Source organism: Hippocampus comes, unplaced genomic scaffold, assembly GCF_001891065.2.
Source record: "Hippocampus comes isolate QL1 unplaced genomic scaffold, H_comes_QL1_v1.1 scaffold377, whole genome shotgun sequence".
In the NCBI taxonomy this organism is placed as follows: Eukaryota; Metazoa; Chordata; class Actinopteri; order Syngnathiformes; family Syngnathidae; genus Hippocampus; species Hippocampus comes.
Genome location: NW_017805832.1, coordinates 224,494 through 251,575, shown reverse-complemented (window position 1 = coordinate 251,575; position 27,082 = coordinate 224,494). Strand labels below are relative to the sequence as shown.

Sequence of the window (27,082 nt, the reverse complement as noted above, 5' to 3'; positions counted from 1 at the left end):
TTGTGTGATTGGTTGCCTATGGGTGCCCTGTGTTTGACGAGCGGCCAGTCCAGGGTGTGTTGAACTTCACACCCTGTTCTCGGGCGTTGGTGTTATGATTGTGGTTCGAACCAGTTTTCACAACCGAGGCACTTATTTCACATTCAAAAATTGAATGTCACTCCACCAAACAAATACAAAACCAAAAAAATATTGAAATGGAAATCAAATTTATTGTCATTGCAGTTCTCTGAAGTGCGACAAAATTCATTTTACACTTTCAACCCCGTCTAAGAAACATGAAAAGACAATTTCTTAGATCAGAAATGGAAAACAAGCGGTAAGAATAAGGGGGTAAAAAACAATTACCGAATTTTGCTCCAGTTGTGGAGGAGGGGGGGAGGGCACATTGTGGTATCTGGAAAAAAAACAAACAAACCCCCAACCCCCCCCCCCCAAAAAAAAACAACGCGATGACTTTCACATGTTGCAGAGTCAAATAACGATCTCGTTTTAAATGACTGACAAATTGTCTTATTCATGCATGATATGCTGCCTGCTCGATTCAAGACCGGACCAGAAATTTGCACAAATGAACAAAACTCTAAACCACAGGTGTCAAAGTCAAGGCCCGGGGGCCAGATCTGGCCCGCCACATCATTTTAGGTAGCCCGCGAAAGCAAATCAAGCATGTCAAGTTCCGTGATGCTTGCTAAAGTCAGAACCAAAATTTCATATCATCCGATGTAATCCACAATAACAGTTATTATTTTTGACTTCTGATTTTAAAACTAGTTATTCATCAATTTTTTTGTGCGCTGTGTATGTAATATATGGAGCAGATTAAACATTTATATGGTTTCCCAAAATTCATAACGGCCCTCCAAGGAAAACCTTAACTACAACGTGGCCCCCGACAAAAATGAGTTTGACACCCCTCCTCTAAACGAATAGAAGTGCATTGATGCTGTAAAATCACGAACACCATCGATCTGTCACGTTTTAAATGTTTCACGTCGAGCGCCTTTCAACTAGTAGTTGTTCACCACTCCTAACCTGCGCGCTCTCAATCTGTCTGTAATCTGTGTTTAATCAGATCGAGGATGTTTCTTGTCTCAAGGCGCTCGGTCAGAGTGCATTGTCCAGGTCAGGTGTTGGCACTGCACAATCACAATAATACCCTCATATTTTTTTGGGACCAGCATGTTAACCGCTCTGTGATTGACTGGCAACCAGTTCAGGGTGAACCTTGCCTTATCCTCCAGAGTCAGTTGGGGTTGGCACCAGCTCACCCGCGAGTGAGTCAAAGCGCTTCAGAAAATAGATTGATAAATGGATGGCAACCGCTGAAATCGATCCAAACCTTTTGGACATCGATACCACTTGACATTTGAATGCCCCGTCAATGTTTGGCATGTGGGCCCCCTGAAAAGGGTTGCTGTGACTGTCAGAAATGACTCCTTTGTCGCTTGATCAAATTTGCTTTTGGAGGAGGTGACGCACTCACCTCAGCACCTCAGCGCAGGGAGTTAAAGTAAGCTTATTAGAGCCAGATCTAAAACCAAAACACTTAGAGTTGTTCCCTTGCTACTTTGGGTGTCTCCGGCTGATGACGTGCAGCAAATAATGAAAATGTGAGTAATTTGAACTTTTAAAGGTGTGATTATAAAAGGTTGCTAAACCCGCCGTCGACCCTTTTTGTTTACACGAAGCTTCTTCTGCCGTGATCGCTCAATGTTAACGTGGCATTGAAGTAAGCTGCAAGTTAATGTTTGCTGCAATGTGTTTGTCTGTCCGTTAATGGGATTGCTGCCATACCCACATGGCCTCGTCTCGGTGACCGTGTGGCATATCTGGGCCAAATCAAGTTTTGGACAAGATCTTTTCAGCGGGAAAAATACAACTTTCTGATTGATTCGCAACATGTTAGGCTGGATTTACACCGTTGCTCTCGTTTCCTCTCTCCCTCTCTCTGTCAAATACCGGATTTTTATCCACATTTAGCAGAGGCCCGATAAGGATATTAACATTTCCCATTCCTGGCATTTCCTCTACCCCATTTATGCTGCCAAGATTCATATTTGAAAAATGCCGCTTGAGAGCAAAACATCTGAATTGTGTCACTTGAGGCATGCAATGTACATCAAGATTTCAACGTCCTCATGACTAAACCTCCATGTTTGTAGCTTTGGTTTGCTTTGTGGATGGCTTTTGCATCAGATTACGTCAAATTAGAAATATACAGCGGCCTCCGTTTTTGTGGGATTTAACAGATGGCGGAAGACTTAACCCCAAAGGTTTGTGGCGGGCAATTTGCATCGGAGGCTGATCTAATGCTGCATTCTGAGCTTCATGTCTGCTATTCCAAGTTGTCTTGAAGTCATACGTTAGACCACAACAAATTCATCCAAAAACAAAATCATTTCTTGTCATTTGAAGTGCATTTGGAGTGATCTGAAAAAAAAAATCTGCCATCTCTGACCCCATATTGTGCCTCGAATTTATATACAAGAAACTACTGTGCTGAGGAAAAAAACAACCAATAAGAGAAAGACCGTCTTGACTTACGAGGGGTCAATCACCCGTTGCCCACCCCTTCTTGAATTATACGCCTTTTACTCAAAACCAAATGTGAAATGTGAAGCTTCTCTCTCTTCATGTTTTTTGCGTGGTCTGCAGACTACCCCACCATCCTCTCAGCCTATCGATGGGTGAATCCGGCTCGCGTCGCTCCACGCTGGTTTCCCGCCTGCCCATCTTCCGCCGGAGCAACAGCAAGCGGCAGGATTCCTTGCCGTCGTCGCCGTCATCGGGCGGCAACTGCGTGCACACTTCATCTCCCTCCAGCACAAATTCAAGCTCGGGGAGCACCGGCAAAAGGCGGAGCCTCTTCCGCGCCCCTTCCCTCAGCTTCTCGGCAAAGCGAAGCAGCCAGCCTCGTGTCCAGCCCATCAACTTGAACCTCGCGTCGCCCCCGCCGCCAGCGCAGTCCACTGACGCCAACGGGAACAGCCAGCAGCCGATTACGACGTCACAGTCGGCGGGTTTAAGCGATGCTCACCCAAAGTCGCGACATTCCTTTGGCTTCGGGAGCCACCGGCAGAAGAAAATCACGCGCTCTCAGACGCAGGATTTCGACAAGGTGTCGGCGTCCTCTTCCGCGACGAATCGGAACGTATTCATCAACTGCCTCAGCGGCTCGGCGGTCAACGAGGGCGATGACTCGGGTTTCATCGAAGAATACGGCAACAGCAGCAAGCGCTCGTCGCGACACAAGAAGCACCTGCTGCCCAAGTCCCTCTCGGCCCACCACCACTTATCTCACCAAAGACCCCAAGGGGACAATCAGAAGTGTGTCGTTACTGCTCCCGTCACCCCGGGCGCCGGAGGGCTCACCCCGGGGTCTTGTCCAAGCGACGGCAGCCTGGAGAGCTCCCTCCAGTCTCCCATGGTATCAGAGGACCGTACCACGGCCATCACCCCTTCTGAGTTCATCCCCATCACAGAGGACTCCGTCTCTGAGGCCGAAGCTCTGCCAGCTATCAGTCCTGGACCCGCCCTCGCGTCTGCACTGACCGCCGACTCGTTCTCGGCTGAGGGTCCATCGGTCCCGGAGACATTCAGCGGGACCATCTCGTCCTCACAGGTACTGCTTTGAGATGAGTATGGCAACTTTTGCTCAATTCTTTTGACCGTGAAGTCAACAATCCATTCCATGACGTCAACTATAACTAAAAATTCTCTTAATTTTACGATTGAGAAATAAATGCAGCGTTGTAGCTGGGTTTTTTTTTCCCCCCCGTCCCTGTAAAGTACAAATTCAAATGTCTTATTAATTTGACACACTTCAGAGGAGCGTAATAATCGCCAAGTGTATCAAATGAGGGTTCAAAATTATGACAAACCGAGACTTTGTCAGCTCTCAGACGTTGTGGGCACTGAATGCATTGAAAACACGCTCAACATGCTCAACTTTCAACTGTCACTTAGATGCATTTGTTTGTCGAGCATATGTCGACTACATATCCCTATGCTGTATGTTTGAGCTGCAAAAGTATATATGCTTAAAGCCTCTGGTGGTTTGTAGATATCCTACCGGCGATGCAAAGCCCTGCGACCAGAGGGGCTAGCTCTGGCGGGCAGGCTCCCTCGCCCAATCCGTCACCGCCTTGCTTGGTGGTGTGTCTGTGTGTGAGGCCACATACCACAGACACCTCAGAGAAAGTTAACCTTTTATTAAATACAGTGACACATGTTATTCGGCCTGTGGCTCACGTAACAGACATTTGATTTCCTGATTCCTGCCTGTTATATACCCACAACGATTTACCTTTCAACATATTATGTTAGCCGAAATAGCACAAAATACATAACTCGGAAATTTAAATCATGACACAGCGTTGTTCTTTAAACGGTGACATCCTGATAAGATGCTTTTTTTTTTTGGTGGTGCATCCATACATGGCTCACCAACGGCATGTTCTAGGGGCGGCGATGGGTCAATTCATGATAAGCAACGAACTGGCAGTTGCACCGGATGGGAAGGCCACAGCCACGATTTGAACGCCAAACTTCTGAACTGTGACTCAGACGTATTCACCTCTATTCCCACTATGTTACCTTTCGAGGTTCCACTTTTCAATAAAAATTTCAGCTTATAAACACGCAAAAGGGAATGTTTGAAAAGGGTAGCTTGGACCCGAGGTGCCCTTGGAATGCGAAGAACAAAAAAAAAGGAGGAGGAGGAATATTTACGGTGAAATGTGTGAAATCTGGTGTAAGCCTCCAGCACCGGGCATGAGAAATATTTTTTTTTTATTTATTTATTTTTTTATTAAAAGAACATAAAAAGTCTGCCCTTCACATCTCACACCTGTGTGCCATAATTCAAGAGTTTTATTTTATGTTCTTCTGAGAACAAGGAAGGAAAAACACCTCAAGTGACAATATTAAACATGACCATGCAAGATAAAGTTCAATGCCATCTTCTCAGGTTTTCTTCTCTCCTGCTCCATCTGGCATTGAGAAACCATTACTCCCCGACTCCAGCACGACCAACAACACCGACTACGAGACGGCCGTCTCCCTCTCGGAACCGGAAACCGCCGTACTCTGCCCGTCCCCGCAGCAACTATCGCCGGATAAGAGGAAAGAGCATGAAAAAGAGCAAGACGGGGCCGGAACAGGGACGCCGGGACGGGATTCGGTGAATGCAGAGACCACCAGCGAGAGTGAGGCCGGAGCGCCGAGAAGCGATGGCTGCCGCTCGTACCCGGAACAGACGGAGAGGAGGGCGAGGCACACTCTATCGGTTCACGAAAGAGGAAGCTTTTGTGGCTGTCGTGACCCCAGGTCCTGTCACCTAAGGAAGCCGCACACAGGTAGGAAGCAAAATAGCCTTTTCAACTGTGGAATATAACAAACATTTTCTCGCGGTGTGTCCTGATGCAATATTTTTCACTTTCCATCCCAATATGGCAACGTACAATCCTGTCCGATACTGATATCGATCCGAGACGATAACAGAAGGAATTATACTTTTTTTTTTTCATTTTTTTTAGTATGAAATGTCAGAAGTACTCGATCAAGTGAAACAATTCAAACAAAGAAAGTCAGCAACACTAGGTATGGGAAAATATGACCCCTTTATTAAACATTTGGGTTGCATGAATTTAACCTCAAACATGAGAATGAACGGCACTTGAATAAAATAAATGCAAAATAAATTCAAAATAATCCTAATGAAGTCAATAAAACCACATTCAGCTCTTTGAATTGCAAAATAACAATTCAAGTTTCCTTCAGTACTTTTAGAAGCTTTTTTTTTTTTTTAACATTCACGCTACTGGATAGAAGAGCACGAGCACAGTCTGGAATGGGCTGCTTGTATACGAGTGCGAATGTGGGCGATTCTGGATACAGACTGACGTAATCCGATCCTGTGTTTTTGACTGATATCGGACCGAGAACGATATCAATATCAGAACGCGACTGCCCCAACATTTTCCTACCTTTCTTAAACATAAATTGCATCAGTACGAAACACTTCTTCTCAGCTTCTTATACACTGCCTGAAAAAACCCAAATATTTTTCTCTTTTTCTGTATGAATGGAATGGAGGTGAACAACATTGATATGGCAAGGTCCGGCCTTCAAGGTAGCGTTAGAAGCCCTTTTTACGCTGCCTGTAAAAGCCAATATTTGTCATCTTGTTTAAAATGAAGCAACGTTCAAACGGACAATGGTTGACAGGGCAATTTTCAGCCTTCTGTGGTCGTATTAGGAAGCCCCTTTTACACTGCCTGGAAAAGAGACCAATTTTACACTTTCTAAGGTCGCATCAAAAGCCCGCTTACACTCTCTATTAAATGCAGTCATTTCCCATCTGTTTTGCTTTTTTAATAGAAAATAAGTGTTGCATATAAAAGCCAATGACATGGAATGGAGGGACAAAGTCGACGCAGTAAGTTTCGGCAGTCTGAGGGGGTAACAGAAGCCCCTTTTATGCTGTTGTAAAACTCAGAACCTTAAAACTATGAGGTAGATGCGATAACCCCCAAGAACACAGCGGTGCCCAAAAGAAATCCACCCGGCAAAAAGTAATCCGAATAATTCTGTTGAATTTATTCCCTTGCTCGAGTGAAGTGGTTCTGAACCTGGGTTCGGTGAATCGGTCTCAGGGGTTCGATTGAGCCTCTGCCATGGAGGTTAAGACACACCCGACTCAACATGTCAATTAGTTATGACACGCACGCTTGGCCATCACTGGTGATTTTGTGCACAGTTAAAACATGTACACTTTATACTTATACTTAATTGTTTACTTTTTTCTGTTTTTAATAAATGTGTGTTTTTTTTATGTCTTGAATTGGTAAAAAAAAAATCATATTTTTATTTTTCACGAATGAAGTGTTCGGTGAATGTGCATATGAACTGGTTGGGTTCGGTACCTGGAACAAAGTTAAGAACCACTGCTCTAGTGTAATGTAAAAACAGAGTCTCGGCCTCTTTGCCTTTTCTGAATGCCTTTAAAATTCTAAAGGCTTCTTCAGTATGAGGGCACACATACAATTACGCCCACTCACTTTTTAACTCGTGAAAATAAAAAGTCCACATGCCCCACACCCACACACACACACACACACACACAACACACACACACACACACACACACACACTTTGTAAACGCTGTTGATTATGCAAATTTTGGCGGAGGGAGGCCTCTGTCTACCCCCTCTAAAGCATTTCTTTTCACATTCCTGTTTTAGTTGTGGCTGTCTTTTGTTCACTATAACCATACAACCCTCTGCCACATTACTGGGACTCTCTTCCTTTTAGTTTCAATACAAAACAAAAAAACCCCCAAAAAAACAAAAAACAAAACAAAAAAACCCAGACTACATTTAAAGTAAATGTTTAATGCTGTCCTGTCCCTTCACTCAGCCTCGTTGTGCAGCAGTGTCAGCCCCTACCATGAGGTGATGCGCTTGGAGAGGCGCTTGCGTTCCTCCTCGGAAGGGGCCGGCGGTCCTCGTATCCACGGCAACCACCGGGACACCCCCAGCGTGGAAGGATGCGGCCTGCTGAAACACAGGAACAACTCGTCATCATCCAAACTGGGAAGTTTGGTAAGTGTGTGTGCGTTTGCTTATAAGACACAGTGGTACCTTGGAGGTAATAAGAAGAGAATTTCCCATTGTGATCAATTATATTTGGAATCATTTGTTCCGGAGGATAAACTGGTGCCGTTGTAAAACCTTCATTAACTGTTTTAGAGACTTTTGTTTATGCAGAAGTTTCAAAACAATAAAACACTCTTAAAACATCCTCTTAAATTTAATGACGATTGAGTGAACGATTAAATGGCGCGGGCCCCCGTGAACATTAACCGTCTCAAGTATAGAATGAAACCGACTCTAATGTCACTTAAAACAAAACACCGCACTATACCTTTCCATTACCGCTGACGAGCGTATGGCAGCGAACCAGTTGACGGGTAGCGCGAAAAGGTTCAGAGGCACCAATCGCAGAAGATCCTTTATTCACAAAAGGTTTGCATATGCCTAAAAAGTGGAAGTGGGAATAAAAACAGGAAGTAAAAACGTCACCAAAATAAAACCTAGCTCTAAACGGAACAAACATCATCTACGGCTGGACCAAAGGCAAGTACAGAGTTTGTTTCCATGACAGCAGGAGGCGGAGCTATATGATTGAACAGGAAACCAAGTGTTTTATTTACTGGAGCCGAGTATTGGGGGGAATTAGCCTATGAAGGCTGTTGTAGCATTTTCATTTTAAAACTATACTGTGTGTATGTGGCAATCTGTCCACATTACAGAAAACAAATACCCGCCGTCACCACCATTGTGTCGACAGCTTCATTGAGCGATCCAATCAGCAGCTAACGCTAATCTGTGCATCCAACAGAACCCGATGCAGCTTTGCTTACCATTTGAATTTTGACACCATAGGATGGGCGTCGCACCCGTTGTGGATGTGGGTGTTTTTTAAGTCTGCCACACACTGAGCAATGCAGCCGAACCAGACTGGACTCCCGCACAGCGTGCACACTTCTGTAACCAGTTTTCATAAGGAGTCAAGGGTCGGCGGATAGTTTTTCCATGATTTTAAATTTGAATAACAATTGTACGGTATCTCAACGTCATAGATTACAGCCAGTCAAAATGCACATAAGATTTCACACATGCAAGATATACATTTACAGGTTTTTAGCTAAAAAGCCCCAAGCCGTACAAGTAAGGTATATGCAATAAACATTTCTTATATTTTACAACAATACATAACATTTATAATTTCATCCTGGCATGTGAATAAAATACAACAAAATAGCAAAGCTTGCAGTCTGTGTCATCTGGGTACACTCAACGGGGGCGAGGCTACCTCTGAAAATATCCACACTCTTTTTTGTTTTGTTTTTCCTTCTCGCCCACATCCTCTATAGAAATCCACTTCTTCCTTGACTCTCATGCTATCCTTACATTGTTTAATAGAAGTGATACACTTCAATATACTGCATGTAGGGCCTCAACAGTCCATACAGGTTTGTGGTTTAACATCTTATCGCAAGCAGGGAATAAATAGCTCAATTATTGGCGTGATTATTTTCTTGCGGTGGTTCATTACAAGTCGGTTTTGGCGGTGCCATTCTGTGGGAGGCCTACGCATTAGTGATAGTGCCTATGCATTGTCATGTTTCAGCCACTGTAGTGTAGTCCAATGGCTTCACTCTGGCCATCATTTGAATGTGACTCTGGATCTTCACCCATCCTTGTTGATCATGTTATGAGTGGAGAAACTTTGTGTGGGTGTTCAGTGTCACATTTGATGACTGGACATATACTCCAGAGGCTCTAATATTACATATTACGTACAAGCAATGCAAAAGGTCTATTTTGGATATTATGTCCATTTGAAGGTGTACTTTTCCCCAAATTTTGTCCAAACTCGAAATGATATATGGTTTCAGGCATTGGAGGGTCGTGGGTAAGTCTTTACTGATAAATTTTCATTCACTATTAGCATCACCATTTCAGTCAACACAACATCTTTCTTGAAACAGCTGTGTTGTTGTTTCATTGTTGCCCACGTTCTGGTAGTCGTACCTAAAATATCGATTTGGAGTGATGGATGAGACATATTTATGAAGCTTACTGAGATAAAACTTTAAGGTATCTGATGACGTATTTCTGCTGGTTCCTGTTGTTATCTCGACATTCCTTTTGGGTGCTGTGCGGTGGGGTGGGGAGGAGGGGGCCGCCGCTTTAAGATATTTGTCGCACTTATCGCATTTGTTGATTCGCCCACCTTTTCGTCACCTTTGACAGCCGGATAATAATGTAGCGGGCCGACAGCGATTGCGCCCACTCGCACTTGACAAGATAACCACGCAAAACATTTCTCCAGAGGTTGTCTGCATTTATTGTGTTACGAGCCCCGGCGACTTTGAGTGCATTTTTTTGCATCGATTTACAGTTAGGGCAGAACTTTTGGCTCCAATCAGTTGTCGTGTCCCCCGCTTAATCACTCAGTTGTCGAGGAGCTATGATTTTAGCTACACCATTTAAAAGTTTTAAAATCATTAAAACTCAATTAAAGCTAATTATGCGCTTTAAGGCGTCACTTTCAATCTGCCTGTCATCTGAGTAGTTGATATGCAGCTACAGACTCGACTAAGTTTCTGTCTGAATGTTCTGAACTCTGCTTCCACGCCAGGGGGTGTGCCGTAGTGTGGCTGAACGTCAAATTATCAGAGCTGAAGTCACGCTGATTTTCGGGACAGCAGACTAAGCGAGACGGGTTTGAAGCGAGTCGTCTGTATCAGATAGTAGCAAATCATCACTGTGTGTTTGTTTCATGTGCGACTGTCAGTGCTTGAGAATTATTGAGGCATGTCACATGCCGGCAAAGCTGTAGATAACGCTAAAATACATCGTCAACAGTATACATCCGTGGAAGGATTTGTCTTATGGAATTCTCAGTTGATTTGATTTAATGTTTAGTTTGAACATGAACACCGGACAAAATCCAGATATGTCAATTTTGAATGACCTTGTCGCCGTCCCTGTATGACCAGTGTCAGAATTTGGTCCACATTGCTGGCAATCAGTTGGTTTTGTTTCCAGTGCGGGCGGGACTCTGCCAAGGCTGCCCTTTATCACTGATTCAGTTCATAACCTCTATGGGCGGAATTTCTCAGTGCAGCCAAGCCATGATCTTAAGATGGGTGTGGGGGAGAAAAAAAAATCAGGTTATTTTTATTTGTCATTAACCTTGTTTGTTTTTCTATACAGTATATCTCTAATACATTTCTTTTTTTTTTATCTTAAAACTCAACTTTTCATTCTGAGTTTTAAACTTTTTAACGTGTCCATTTCACCTGCAACATAACATGAGGATTTAAATGTGCTCCTGATAGCACAGTAAGCAGTTTTTTTCGTTCCACATTTTCTTCCCTTGCTGTACCGTGACCTTAAATCAGAATGATTTTATTTTCATCCCGTTCCATCTGAATTAACTACTCGTGACTTCTCACCACTTCACTTGTGAGTGTGAATGCAGCGTGCTAAAATATCAAACTCCCTCAGTTAAACAAGGGAGAAGGTTTATAAATGCAACAATTGATTAGAACCGGAAAAAGGCTGTAAAAGTGAATAAGTGAGGAAGGACCCTTGGACCGAGTGCGTAACGTTCCTTTTTATGCCTCCTCGTTCAAGAAATGGATTTTACATTTGTCGACGTTCAGTTTTCCCCACCCCTGGGTGCATTACAGCAAACACAGGTGGAAAGATGGAAGCTAGTTTGCTGTTCCGCACGCTCCAGGCTGTCATGACTGCAAATATTCTTTCTTTCACCCGAACACAATGGCTATCCAAAGTATTGACTCTACTGTAAATGTCAAGTCTGGCTTCTCAGAAGGACAGGGCTGTCATTACTTTGTTGTGGATGTCATTCCACTTGGTACTTCGGAGAAGATCCAGCCACTAATGAGACCCTCGGTCTGACATGTCCATTAGCAGCACGATTGTTGGCGCTCAAATGGCATAACCGAGGTAAAAAAGGCGACATTTCAGCATCAGAGAAATCATACTTATTCGTCGAAATGGCTCATTTAGCCTCAAATGAAGTCTGTGTGCTGCGGCTTTTCATTCTGAAGATTTACATTTCTTTTACAATACAGTGTGTGTGTGTGTGTGTGTGTGTGTGTGTGTGTGTGTGTGTGTGTGTGTGTGCGTGCGTGTGTGTGTGTCTATTAGCTTCAGTGCCATTTTTTTTTCTGGCTTCACTGAGAAAGAACTGTTTGATTTAGTTTCTCATGTATGGACAGCAGCTGCTTCTAGAAAGGCACACCACCTTTTTAGTTATTCCTTCATCTGCCGTCCCCCCCCCCCCCCTCGTGTGTCGGTGTAGCGGATCAATATGGAATGAGGCTGTTGCATTGTTTTTAGTCCAAACAGCGGTGATGAGAGCTGAACAAAGTCGCTTATTGGATTTTCCCGAGTCCCTCGCGAGTTGCATGGATTTAGTTTTTCTCCAGAGCAAGAGTTGAACCAAGTTCTTTCGACCATGCGTGAAGCATTTATTGGGAGAGCAAACATCTGTCCATTTTCTCTAGCGTTTGTACTCACCGGAATTTAACCCAGGTGACTTTGAACAAGAGGTTGAGTTCACCATGGACTGTTTGCCAGCCAATCAGGAGACAGATGTATACAAACATCCATTCAGTCTCACATTCACTCCACCTGATTTTTCACTTCGTTTTTAAACAGCGCCACAATTAATCATCTACTTAACACAAATCAGTCCACTCCTGAGACCCACTGAACTTTTTTTGCTCACCAAAACAGCAGCAATCACCAAAGCATAGAAACAGACAGTTAACGGATGCGATTGCCAACACACTAAAGAGTTAGCGACTGAGACGGTTTGCACTCTGTCGCTAACGAAAACAGCAGCATTTTATAACAGTCTGTCTGATTATTTGAAGTGTGGAGACTTTAAATGTCTCTTTGTAATATCGACAGCTTCCTAAAATAATAGCCTAATCATTTTTTCCGTTTTTTTTTCAGAAGAAATCTAAAAAAAACTAACCCAAAATTGATGATTAATAATTTCCTTTCTGGGGTAGAATTGAATTATGTGTTCCACTAAGGATGTAGCCTTTTTTAGTTTTAGGTAGCCAAGCCTGAGGTGATGCTTAAGGCAGCAAAATAATTTTTGTCTAAATATGACTTGGGCCATTATTTTAAGAGGTTAACAATATTATAAATCATCTTGCGCACTGCGTTGACGCTTGCTTATTGACTACTAAGAGACTCTGCCATGTTGCCGCCCCATAGTTTTGTGTTTATGTTCTGGTTAACCACATCACTTATGACCGGTAGTTGTGTTGGTTCTTGTTGTTTGCAGAAAAACATGAGTTTTGAAGCTGCATTTACGGTTCTATGGTTGTCATAGTTTTCCTTTTTGTCATCGCTGGCACCGTTCTGTGATGGCGTTCCGAAAAAGCAAACAAAAACAAAACACACTTGTGAACTTAACTTGGATGCTAATCAAGCAGAAGTTTTGCTAACGTCTGGTATGATGTTAGTTTCAACTCAAGTTTGACTTTTGAGGCACATTTTGTTTCCTCTTTTGAGGATCTTTCATGTTCCACAGGAAAGGGTGAAGTGTTCAAGTTGTTTTGAAAAGCTTGTGGTTTGCCCATTTAAACTGATTTCAAACAATGATACCATTGTTTTGTTAGTGCATTGACTGCATTAAAATATTTCTCACAAAAATTATTTCGCTTTAGTATAATAAATGTACATGTCAGTAAAGATCGAGATCATTCAGAGTAGTATTTTGTGATTTTTTTTTTTCCCTACAGTAGTCATCCCTTTCCTGCCCATTAGATGGCAGTAGTGGATTTTGTTCTGATAATGAAGGCGCCAGTGCGTCTTTTCAGCCGTTCAACTGATGCGGACATTTTATACATTAACATAGCTCTTCACTGTCTCTAAAATGGGAGGGATGTCCTTATAGAATAATAGCCCAGAGTGCTTTATGAAAGGGCAATGCAGTAATATTTTAACATGTTAGATTTACCCGTCATTTTTGCGAGTAATTGCAATGAAGTAGATTATGATGGAATAGAAAGCTACAAAAAAAAAATAAAAAATCCACGTTCGATGAGTCACTGCTTGTCTTTTCTATTTAACTAATCAGTTTCTGCTGCACGTCTGGCTCGCAGTCAGAAAGGTTTGGATTTTGAATCTCGTTTGCATGCTCTCCGGGTACTCTGGCTTCCTCCCACATCTCAAGAAGATGCATGTTTGCTTCATCGAAGACTCTTCAATTGTCTATCGGTACAAATGTGAGTAGTGTGAATGGTTGTTTGTATGCCTGGCAACCAATCCATTGCATACCCCGCCTCTCGGCCAAAAGTCATCTGGGATAGGCGACTCAAATGAGGACAAGCACTGTCGAAAATGGATGGATGGATGATCACTTTCTCTCTTATAGCTCCTTCAGTACATTTTTCCCCTCTGCTATGTCATAATGATGAGCCACTAAATCTCATTCTCTGTCTCCAAGGCAAGAAAGTACCAACACTTTGGAGAGAACATGAGCTCTTTTTCTACAAATGATTAAAATCACTTCAACTTTTTTTAAATTTTTTTGTCCATTGCAATGTCTCACACATTTTAATTTGAGTGATTTGTGTCCCGAGGCGTTCCAGAATTATTGGATTAATGTGTCTGCTTTGCATTGTATGGATGATATTTTTCCTAATTGCAAAATGAATTGAAAAAAAAACATTAGTCATCTTTTTGTGTGTGTGTGTGTGTGTGTGTGTGTGTGTGGTACTCTGGCTTCCTCCCACATCTCAAGAAGATGCATGTTTGCTTCATCGAAGACTCTTCAATTGTCTATCGGTACAAATGTGAGTAGTGTGAATGGTTGTTTGTATGCCTGGCAACCAATCCATTGCATACCCCGCCTCTCGGCCAAAAGTCATCTGGGATAGGCGACTCAAATGAGGACAAGCACTGTCGAAAATGGATGGATGGATGATCACTTTCTCTCTTATAGCTCCTTCAGTACATTTTTCCCCTCTGCTATGTCATAATGATGAGCCACTAAATCTCATTCTCTGTCTCCAAGGCAAGAAAGTACCAACACTTTGGAGAGAACATGAGCTCTTTTTCTACAAATGATTAAAATCACTTCAACTTTTTTTAAATTTTTTTGTCCATTGCAATGTCTCACACATTTTAATTTGAGTGATTTGTGTCCCGAGGCGTTCCAGAATTATTGGATTAATGTGTCTGCTTTGCATTGTATGGATGATATTTTTCCTAATTGCAAAATGAATTGAAAAAAAAACATTAGTCATCTTTTTGTGTGTGTGTGTGTGTGTGTGTGTGTGTGTGTGTGTGTGTGTGTGTGTGTGTGTGTGTCTTTAGGATGTCCTGAATAATTTGGGCTCCTCTGAGCTGGATGAAGATGACCTCATGTTGGACCTGGACCTATCTGACGATCAGCGCCATCGTCACGGTAATTGCTTTGATCATATCGCCGTAGAAAATCATGGAAAGTCAGTTCCAGGCTCAAGATGTCACCCTCATCAAACCTTCAACTTGTACAAGCCATGATTCAAAGTAACATTTTATGATCCTTAACTGACAAGCACAGCTTGTTCGTTTCATTCATTCATTTGATCATTCATACAGCTATTAAACACTCGTGAAGTAAGTTCTTTTACAGCTTTACGTTCTCACTGAGCTGAAGTTTCATGATTTGCTGACATGCACAAAAATTTTGAGCCCTTTTTTTTTAAGCTTTTGGGTTGTTCACCGTACTTTTTATTGGATGTAGATATATTTTTCGAAGAGCCTGGAGAATCTTATGTTTTGATCATATGCATCGCTCAGTCCTCTTATGGTAGATTTCTTTGATCCTCCTCACATTCATTTTATTGCCTCCAGTTGAACCGTCTCTCCCAATCCTTCAACATCTGGCACACAACTTTGATATCGTTGCCTCATGTACAGCATGTCTCAGCCTTGAGAAGTGATTACCAAGCTACACGTGTTGCCTGGCGCAACGCTACAAAGCGTGCCAAGCGATTTATTCATTTATTTATTTATCTTTTAATGGAATGTGTGTGAATATGATCGTAAATGAGTTGTGAACGCACCTCACCTGAATGTGTTAACTGGAGCTCGATCAATTTAAAATGGCGCTAATTGTCTGAAGCACTTATGTTGTGCTGCTTTGTACGTTTCACCGTTTTGGCAAATAGTCCTGGCTAGTCGAGCGGGTTAATTGGTCAGATTTGCCACACTGGATTTACTTATTCCATTTACACGTGCTCGCACAGATGGTGAATATCAGTTAACGCGGTGTCTTGTCACCTCGCAAATGTATGCTTAACCTCATTCATGCACAACAAAATGATAATACTGTGGTGCCTTGCTTGTTGTTGTTGTCTTTTTTAAAAATTATTATTTGTCAGGGCTCGAGGCTAACTTTTTGCACTGGTTGTGCTGGTGCAACTTTTTTCCTTTGGTAAACCAGCACAAAAATTCACCCAAATTTTCCAACTGTGTTACATTCAACACCACAGTTTTATAGGTTCATTCTATTTTTTCTTTTTTTTTAATGTAATTTCTACTTGGCTTTTTAGGCATTATTGACTTTTAAATGATGAACTATAAATCTGGTTGTCTTGAAATGCTTTAATTGAATCACAATTCCACACGACAAGGCTTAGACTTGGAATTGGGCTGAAAAAGCTTCACTTCTGTGAGATGAGATGCACACTTTCTATTGTTGGTTAAGCTTGCTTGTGTTCCCCCTGATATTTTAAAGACTGATCCCGTTTGTGACGGCAACATGTGCATTGTCACTCTTACCCTTTGAGAAATGTAACCACACTTTGGAACGTTTCAATCTTGCGCCATGACTGTCAGTCACTAGGAACACCGACGTTTCAGTCAGCGGTGGTGTGCTAAATAAGTGCGTGAGGTCCTCATTTCTAGCATCTGTTGACAACTCTTGAAAGAAAAGCTCACATAATCTCCCCGTCCCTTTCCAGACATAACCAGTCAAACCAAGAATAACTCCAAGTTGACATGAGAATAACAGTGGCATTGAGTGTAAATGGATGTCATGGCTAGACAGTGAAACGCCCCGATGCTAGGTTAGCATAGCAACAGAGCTTATCCAATGTAAAGGATGGAGGCTTGCGCTGATTGAGTGTACGCTAGTAAAACCTCACTCCTCAAAATAGTTACAGAGGCTGCTGGCCGCTGACTTGGCGGCCGGCGTCCCAAGCCGGTGACGCCGCGGCTTTTTATATCGTCATCCTATATATCATATCGTAATATGGCCGCACAGCACAGTACACTGGCACAGGGAGAATTCACAAGTGCCTCATGTGCACAACGCTGCAGTGTGATGAAATGGCTCACCTACGATTATAAAAAGGCATCTTTGAGATGAATAAAATCATTTTATTGCTAGTTAGAAACAACATCAGAGATGTAATGTCGAGTGTAGATGATTCATGTAGCCTAAATAAATTGCAAATTAATTGGAGTCATTTATTTATGACCTTTAACAGGACCGTTAAGAGAGGAGCTCATCGATACTTTGGTGAAGGCAGATAAAGTAAGAAGGGGTAACCTTCACTTGGCTGGACAGTGGACACCATTTTGTAGAGAGCAATGAAGGGAGGGCAGCGTGTGTTCTTTGAACGTCGCTTACACAAACACAAGATCTCAGAGGACACACTGGCTGATGTATCGCCAAAGAAGCCACCATCATTCATAACACACACACACACACACACACACACACACACACACACAGCAGCACAAGCTTAGTCATCGGCCCTAATGGTGTGCAGACTCGAGTATGAAATTAAGCGTTTGAATTATTGCGACAAAGTTGGAACTTTTTACAGATATACACACACATTTGGCCTCACATTGCATCCCAAGTCACCACACTGCCACAATTTTGTTTTAACCTCTCTCAGGATGGTTGTTGCAGTCTTTTATTAAAGAGCAAGGCATTTCATTTCAACTTATGACCAAACGTGTTGGACTGCTGGATTCTGTGTGCCTCCACCTCAACTGTGCAGCCTCAGATATGCGTAATAATAACCATAGAATAGGGGTCGGCCACCAATTACGATCAAAGAGCCATCTCGACCCAGTTTCCACGGAAAAGACAACGCTGGGAGCCACAAAGAATTTTTGACATCTGAGGCGACGATGTTAGACTTTTTATTTTTATTTTTTCTACAAAATGCGTGATTCGTGATTTCTCGAGCTTAAGCTATTTAACCATCACCGCAAAATGGGAAAGTCGAAGCGTCAACTAGTCTATTCACTGTCTAAAAAGAAATATGTACAATGAATTAAATAACAATTATGCACACACACACACATACACACACGCTACATTCATTTGAACAAGCGGACATTAACGTAATTAGCATGTAGTGTAGCATTCCTCAAAAGAGGCTTCAAAGCAGTAGTAGCGTGGGTGTTAATAATGCACAGAGCCTAATGTCACGGTGCGCAGTCTACTGTTTTCGTGTTAGCCCACAGCAAGCTAGCTACTGATTGACAGCAGCAGAGCAGCATTATTTTTCAAATGGTGCATGCGAGCTTCGCTGGGATGTTGCTGCACTTTACGCACTACACGCTTAGTCCCTTATTTCCCGTGTCTGGTCTTCCTCCAGGTAGGCAGCGATTTCCTTTTTTTCAAATTCTCCCATCTCGTATCTGCCAAGCGGCGACGTAGAGTTGTGGTGAATTTTTCAAAACCCATCAAAAAGTGTTATTTTCCAGTACAGGTAATATTGACTTCTGGATGTCTGCAGATCCTTAGTTTTTAAAAATGTAATGCTAACATGTTAATTAAAACATTACCTGTAAAGTTTTTATCATGGTGACCAGTTTTTTTTTTCATGGACTCGAATATGTTTTAGCCAGTTACTAGCACATTTTAAGTGTGTGTGTGTTTGTGCTTTTGCACAGTTTCCAGACAAGACTCCAGCCAGTCCTTGGCATCTTGTCTCAACCTGCTCCACTCACCCATCGATCCATCAGGAGATCGCATCCCAGTCAAAGACAACTGCCACAGGTAACACTCGACAAACAATATCCTACAGAGATGCATTCTTAGGACAAATTGTTGTTTTTTTTGGTTCTACAGCAGAACTGCATTACAGTCGACCGTATTGAATAGTCCACCTTTAATTTGGTGACCTAATTTGGTTCAGTGACAGTGAATTTGGTTAACTTTCATCTCAATACTTACCATTGGCAAAGGTAATATTGAAGTACTTGTTGTAATACCTTGTCAATATAATTTCCCAAAAAAAACAGTTATGACAAGGTACAATGTTGCCTTGAGATACGAGTGACCCGACATACAAATTCTTCGAGATACATAGAAAGCCACCATTTGGTCGATGTTAATTAAAAAAAAAAATGTTCATTTATTTATTTTGGTTAAACTTGCGAGCGCAAACTTGAGATACCAGCGCTGTATGGTAGCAGTGAAGTCAGTTCAACCCACTTCACAACTCGCGGTGCTTTGACAAATACTGAACAATTCTTCAACAATGAGGCCTCGAGCTGTTAATAACATTCCCAGTTGAGGTTTACTATCAAACAAAAAGAATTATACGTTGTGCATTGACATGCTGACATTTATAGTTACGGTTTGAACACAAACGGTGGACCAGCACCTGCAGACCGATAATATAACAATATTCACAGGATTCTTTATCATCTATGAAAAATGACTCATATTACTAGAACGGATTCATGACTTTTCCATTAATTTCACTGGTGAAAGACGATTTGAGAAAAGAGTGTTTTGAGTTACTAGCGTGGTTTGGTTGGAATTAAGTTCATATCTCAAAAGACATTATTGTACGAAAGTTTCTAGTTGTTGTTGTGACCTTCGACTTGTCCGATCAGGGTTCGTCACGCTCCTTTATTCATCTCATTTCCATTGATAAACCGTGAACATCAAGGTACTAAAGTTTCTAGTCCCATGTTATTTATCATTACCTTAGGCTTTCAAATGAATACCCTGCTGACAGTGTTTAGCATTATCTGTGTAAAACGTCAATTCAGCTCCTGCATTGGATCCCAATAGAGTATCAAGACCACAACCATGCTGCTGGAGGGGCTACCGTCTGTCTCAGAAAATTGCTGATCTTGAGTCTTCCTTGTGAATTGACTGGCGTGCTTTATATCCCCCACAGACCCATCGTGGTGATGAAACAAGACTTTAGCTCAGTCGGGCGTTAAATAAATACATTAATACATTCTCTTTGACAAAATATGCAAGCTATATTTGTGTTCCACCCTTCGCCTGTTCCATTGGCCGACGGCTGAAACGGAATGCTCACTTCACACTTTTTGTACATGCACATCCACATTTATCCACTTGGTCCTTCTCCAGCGCTGCCCTATGCATGAGCCGTTTTGGGTCGCTATAAATGGGTTATGTCAGCGATTGTATTATGACTAGTCGTGTCTGACAAGACAGCAGACCATAATGACTTTTAAGTGCGCCTTTATTGAGTTGCACGCCATGATTAAAAGGTCTTCTCGTCAAAAAAAAAAAAAAAATTGTCCTCGGAGCCCCTTTGTGTTTACCGACACTCATGCCAGTAGCACTTCGACACATCTATATGACACCATTGAGACGTAACCCTTATCCATGGCTGCTTCCTATTTTTTTTTTTCTTGCTAAATGTTCCCTTGAAAAGTGAAGAGTTTGCGCGAGGGACAAGTATTTCAACCTTTTTTTTTTTTTTTTTTGTCTGAAGTCCCGCTTCCCACTCTTTTCTTTATTAAATCCTTGCAATCGCTCTCACCGTCTACATTAAAATGGTCTTTTAAAAACATGGCCTCTAAAGAGGAAAACCGAGGCATGATTTCTAATAAGCATAATACAGTCAAACCTCTTTTCAACTTCACCCCCCCCACCCCCCCCGCCTTTTGACGTAAAAGCTCTTGACAGCGACAGACCACATAATGGTGGCGGGTTAGAGTTCATTTCCCCGATCAACATGTAACCAGCGGCAGGGGAGAATTACCTACTGTGGGGGGCGGGGGCCGACGGAGAGAGGCAGAGAGAAGAAAGAGCGCGGAGAAAAAATGTTCGCCCGGGGTTAAGTTTGCCTCACTGTCTTTCTTTGCGATCTCTCCGGTTCCATGCTCCCTTGAGGGGGACATTGATTTGCTGCAGGCAAAGCAAGCGCCTCGACTACACGCAACACACACTCAAAACAGCCACACACGCACCTGCCAGTCACTTTGACTGACCAGGGTATCAGCCGCAACATGCTGCCGGCTGTCTGATAGGCCGTATAGAACATCTGCTACACACATGCACACAGCCGACTGCAAAGCAATGGAAACTCAAGTATTTGCACCACCACCCTCTGCTGATCCACACTGCACCCACCGAATCTTGTCAGCCATTGTCGGCGTTGACAATGGCACTTTAAGTGTCCTTCCTTTTAGTGTTTTGCTCAGTTGTAAAAAGCCCGTCGTCTTATCTCTGTCTTGGAATAGGACAATAAATGCGGGCACTCACTGTGCATTCCCAAAGCCTTTAACTGTTTATCTATTTGAAATCACGGGTGAGAGTGATTTAGGATGCAAATAAGGAAGGAGGTCAAGTTTTATTTTATACAAATAACGGACTCTCTGAGATGTTTCAGTTTCCAATAACCTTTTACAACCGAATGGAATATTATGGGGTAGATTTTCAACCCGACGCGTCTTTGTCGAAAGACAGAGGCCTCTCTGCAAGGCATCTTACTGACGGTTGTTTTGCATTCCTTTCTTATGGCAAACGTACCATGAAATAAAAGCTACCTGTACAATATTTCTCCTGGACATAAATGTCTGCTTTTCCTAACATCAGTGGCCGCAGTTAATACGAAATGACATTAGGGCTACTGCAAACGACCATATTGCTAGTTGACTAGTCACTGATAGCAATTAGTCGACTCATCGGATCATATGTAAATCGCAACATATGGCATCAGCAAGCAGTGAGTGAAATTACGGAAAGGCACAGTGTTGAAGATGAGTAAAATAAACACTTTTATTCGTTTTTATTTACCTTTTCTTTAGCCCTGAAAAGTTTTGCTTTGCTTCACTAATACATGTAGCTTCAAAGTATTAAATTGATCTACAAAATCGAAATGAAGTATGCTCCTATCAAAAAAAAATATATATATTGACATGACCGCCCCAATCTTTGGGATTTTATTGCCGTTTAAGTGTTTTCCTTTCCATAGAAATCGGTAAATGTCACTTGATCTTTACCAAAATTTATGTCGACATCTCTTCTTCTGCCAACTTCAGCCGCTGCAAAGAACGATAGGCCCAATATTTTGGATTTTAGGAGCATTAACGTTTTCCTCTCCGACAGGCGTTCACGACAGCTTAATGTTGCTTCATGACAAAAAGCACTTCATGTCCACAAAATCCAAACGCTTGAGGCTGTCCTAAAAAATTCAAAGGTTGACTCATACTTAAGTGTCATCATGTCACATTTTTGTGGCACCCGGCAAATCATCTCTGTTGGTTTGTCGTGGCGCAAGTTAGATGTCCATGTTGCTACGTGGGCTATTTGTCCACTAATTGAATGGACCACCGGTACCATGTTAAGGTGAGCTTCTCAAATTAATATTTCAGACTAATTCTCCTCCGTGTTCTTCATTCCTGGGTAGGCACTGGAAACTTGTACCTATTATCACAACAACATTCGCTCCTTGTCCGGTGTGCATTTTCAAAATATTGCTCCTGTGGTCCGCAAATTCAACTTCTTCTAGTTCTAAGAACAACCGGCAACAATTTTCCCAAACTGTGCGTGAAGTTTTTGAATGCTACAGGAGCTTTTAATCATTGAGAACCCCCCCCGTGTGCGCATGCGTGGTGAGCCATGCGGCTGGTGTGCATCAATCGAGTCGCAAATTTCACAAAGCGGGATAGGTGACAGATTCTTTATGTATTTTAATGCCTTGAGCGCTACAGATACTCACTTCGCGATCGACGGGTAGCTCAAGATTGACATAATGGGCACCCCAATCGTATTTCTACAATTTGTTAATCTTTTGGCATCGATGGAAGGATACAAATTCATCTACAATGCATCATACTTGAGACCGTCACAGAAAGAAGGCCACATTTGGTAAGCTCGATAGGCTGAGTCGTCCCCCGCCGAGAACGTTGGTCTGATAACATTAACCCACACAGTCAGAAATAGACGTACATTCCAGTTTGATGATTCATTCCATGTCGCTGCCAAACTGTCTAATTTCAGTCGAGACAATTAACACGGTTTGGTGCGTAAGACGAGGTATTGTAGTACTATTGCAATATGGTATACAAGCTATCATTAGAATGCAGTATGCAAAGTCATCTGACTCAACACGAGCCTGATCACATTTATTACAATAATAATTCACAGTTGCTTGGAGGAAAGCGTACATGAACACCCATGGATAATGAGCCACATGCTGCTTCACCAAGTCTAAAGACATCTGCTCACATGGAGCAGTCTGCTCTGGTAGACTCCAAGTCTATTTTAGGGGGCTTTTTTTCCAATGCCTGCGCTTCATTTGCTGGCTAGCAACGCTAGAAAACTCCCCGGTGGAAAATCTCCATCTGAATGTGTATTTTACATTCTAGGGCCAGACTAACGGTGTTTAAGTAAATCCTTGGTGTATTGCTACCGATGCCGATTTGATATAAATGCTCAGTACAAGGAGACTAATTAGTGTAGCCTTCATTTTTTGAGAGGGGACTTGGGATCCTGATTTTGTACAACTAAGTGCCGTGGATATATACAAAGTATATAGAACTAAAGGTTTACACACTCCTGTTCAAATGGCAGGTTTTTGTGATATAAAAAAGAGAGAGGGACTAAGATTAATTGTTTCAAAAGATTTTGACCTATAACCTGTAAAAAAAATGGTAAAACAATCTGAGAGGGGTTGACATAATGAGGTTGCGCAAGTGTGTCCACCCACGATTAATGCGGCTGTGTTCAGAATTAACACATCTCATTTCAACTGATGTTAATTGGACACCAATTGCACACAAATGTTACCATTCAAAGTGGCTCTGGTGAACCCCAAATAAAGTTCATCTTTTGCAATTGGCTTTTCCTGACATTTTTGCAGTCACATCTAACGGTACAAGATCTGCCGAGAGCTCCCGCAGCGTCAGAGGCATTTCATTGTTCCAAGGTATCAGTCAGCAGAAGGGTAGAAAATAATTTCAGAATGACAATACAGTCTTGATCGAGTAAAGAATAGATGACACCATTTTGACATTGCCAAGAAACATCCCTCCAAAACTGACGAAAAAGATAAGAAGAAAATACTCTTCTAAGAAACCAACAGCAATGTTGAAGGAGCTTGCAGGAATTTCTGGCAAGTTCTTGCTGTTTAATACATGGGACACCAATCTCCAGTCCTCTGCATAACTGTATGTATGGATGGGCTTTGGTGTAGGATGGTAAGAAAGCAGCTTTATATCACACACACACACACACACACACGCACACAAAAAAAAACCAAAAAAAAAAAACAATGAAACCCAGATCAGCTCTCAAAATCCCCCAATGCATGTGGGGAAACTGTGTTACAGTCTGACGAAACCAAGATTTTGAACACCATGCCTATAGCCAAGCATGACAGTTGCAACATTATGCTGTGGGTCTGTTTTTCTTCAGCTGGAACCGGGGCCCTCAGTCAATGTGGAGGGAATACCAGTCAATGTTAGCCCAAAACTATCTGGCTTCTGCTAGGAAGCAAACCACGTCAGGAAAAGCTGACTAAAACAGGTGAACTTTATTTTGGAAGTAATCATCGTCCCAATTGTGGCAGGTGTGTGCTGGCTCACATTCTACCTGAGTTTGAATGTGATTGGCATCACACAGTCACATTCTCAGTGATGCCCGAGTAGATTCTAAGTTGCTTTCTTCTCCATTTTACTTCTCCCACTTGAAAAGATGTCATTGCCTTTTGGTGGAATTCTGCACAGTTTTGATTTATTTATTTATTGCCTTAACACCAATACACATGTCTATATATTTAAACATGGCAGCAACCAGGAGGTCAGGCTTTGTTGAACCATTTTACAGACCTTGAAAAAGGACGGGCTCCCTCACACATCTTCGATATGAACGTACGTAGTGAACATTGCAATGAAGCTGGAAATTTTGCTGAAGTCTTTCAAACGCTCATCGACTGCAAGCGTGGTATCATTCCCTTTGTTTAGATTACTGTAGAAAGCATTCAAAGTGATTGGTACATAACTTTAAAGTCCCAAGATATCTCTTGTTAGGGATGTTCTCCCTGTTTTTCTTTTTACTGAAGTGATAAAACCGTTCCCTCCACTTTTCTCTTAGTTGAGCTGAATTAATTTCAACTCCATCCATTCATATTCAAAGGAAGACATTCCCTTTGTTAGCTTAGTGCTCAGTCACGATGAATTAGTCAGAACCGCTGCCTTTATGAAGACAAGAGGAAACCTTGTCTGCACAGACAACGGTTAATTTTGCCACCCAAGGAGACACTTTGACATGTTTTCTTCGGGAATAGTTTGTAATTTTTGCAATCTTCTTTTCTGACAAAGGGAAAGGGGGAGTGTGTGGAGGAGAGAACGACGATGCACTCGGCACAGCCGACTGGCACAGGGAAAATCAATTCTCCCGATAATTGGAGTGAACTTAACTTCAGCCTGTAGGATGCCGCCTTCGAATCGAGCGCGGTGAACAGCTAACTACATTGTCTCTCGAAGACATGCGATCGTTGACAGCCTCCTTAACGCAATCAGAATAGGTGGAAATTGTTGACCACTGTCGGGGGCAGGGGGGGTGGGGGTGTCCGCTGACCAACATAAGTGCAAGAACAATTACACCTTTAGAGACTCGCTTAACCTGGCCAAATGGTTCGATAATGGCACTCGGAGAGTTTCCCCATTTGTACACCGCAAAATATTGGCACCGTTGGTTCAGTTTTCACTCAGTGACGGTGTGCCAATGTGACTGGTTGTGTTTCTCTACACATGTCCTGCGACTGGCTGGTAACCAGTTCAGGGTGGAGTCTACATTCCACCCCTAAGTCATCTGGGATAGGCTTTGTCCAAATTCACAGGCCGCGTCCTCCGAAAGGTCGCATTTTGGGCTGCATTTTTCGGCAGGACACGTCACTTCCGGCGCAACATGATCGCATGTGGTTTCCAAATTCAACAAAGACAATTTGCAGCCTGTGCCCTTCAAAGGCTCCTCCTCGTGTCGCCTCCATGGACTCCATAAACTGCGGCGAATTTGAACAGGCTTAAAGTGACTTTAGACACCAACTGCGGTTGAGTCGCGCCAGGAAGTGACATCAGGCAGTTGAAAATGTGGCCTCCGGAGTACCCAGCCTGTGAGTTTGGACACAGTCACAGACTCCGCAGCTCTGAAAAAGAAAAGCACTGTTGAAAATGAATGTATGTATATACTGCCCCCAGGTGGGTGAGGCAAGTACTCCAGAAAGAGCACCACGATGGCCATTCAAATTGATGCATTGTGCCCAAAACTGTTGAATTAATTTTAATTATATGATTTCATTACTGTATGTTTTTCGAAAGCACAATAACACATACTATTTATTATATCATGTTTTTTTTTGGGGGGGGGGGTCTATTAGCTGTCACAGAATTGCAAAATCTTGCGCGTGGGCGGATTATTGCATTATTGCAACTGTTGATGCTTTGCTTTTCAGGTCCAATACAATTCATATGCGATCAGATACGATTGGACAAAAATGGAAGAATCTACTATTTCACCTAAAATTGCGCCCAGATTGAGAGCCTAATGTAACCTAGTTTAAGGGGCTAATCCAACTGAAATTTAGTTTGACATCATGTCCATTGACTGTGAATACGAGCAATTTTTTGTTCAGATTTTAGACTGTTTTGGCAGCGATGTGACATTGACAAGCGAGGGAATTATCACAAATATTTAATGGCAACATTGTGGTCCTCGTGTAAAAACTCCAACCAGGAAATTACAGACAGATAAAGCCTCACCAACGGATAAAAATAATCCCTTGTTAGAGGTAATGAATTGATTGAACTAAAGCTTGTGCCATGCAGGATTAATCACTTGTGGTTGTTTTACGATTTGGCCAATTTTCATCATTTCGTGCCACTTTCTATCATTATCACACTCCTGAATGTTGTTTGGATAAAAATCCCCTATGGCATAAATTACATGCCGTGCCTTTTATTCCTGACAGGTGCTCATGTTTGCCACTTGAGAACAGGAAATTATGCGGCCACTCCAAAAAAAAAAAAAAAACCACTGAAAACTTGAGGATCAGAGGGCTATTTATCTCGACTAGCTGACAGGAGTAATGTAGGGTGTGAATATTCAAATGACGTGGCTCTAATTCGAGAGCCAAGTGTCAGAGTGAAGCCTGCAGTCAGTCCTTTTTTTTTTCTGCTGCAGGGTAGATAATTACGTTGATATTTGTCTAGGGAACCCCCCCCCC

At 42.4% G+C, this 27,082-nt stretch overlaps 1 protein-coding gene across 3 annotated transcripts in view; it reads left to right on the top strand.

Annotated features, from left to right (window-relative positions):
* Positions 1-27,082, top strand: part of ccser1 (coiled-coil serine-rich protein 1) — a 108,774-nt gene that overhangs the window by 3,448 nt on the left and 78,244 nt on the right. For all 3 annotated transcript variants that reach the window (XM_019887549.1, XM_019887550.1, XM_019887552.1), the window contains exons 2-6: positions 2,659-3,625; positions 4,973-5,360; positions 7,423-7,607; positions 14,946-15,036; positions 18,534-18,639. In XM_019887549.1, coding sequence (XP_019743108.1) covers positions 2,687-3,625; positions 4,973-5,360; positions 7,423-7,607; positions 14,946-15,036; positions 18,534-18,639 — 1,709 coding nt within the window. In that variant the 5' untranslated portion in view covers positions 2,659-2,686. The remainder of the gene's footprint in view (positions 1-2,658; positions 3,626-4,972; positions 5,361-7,422; positions 7,608-14,945; positions 15,037-18,533; positions 18,640-27,082) is intronic.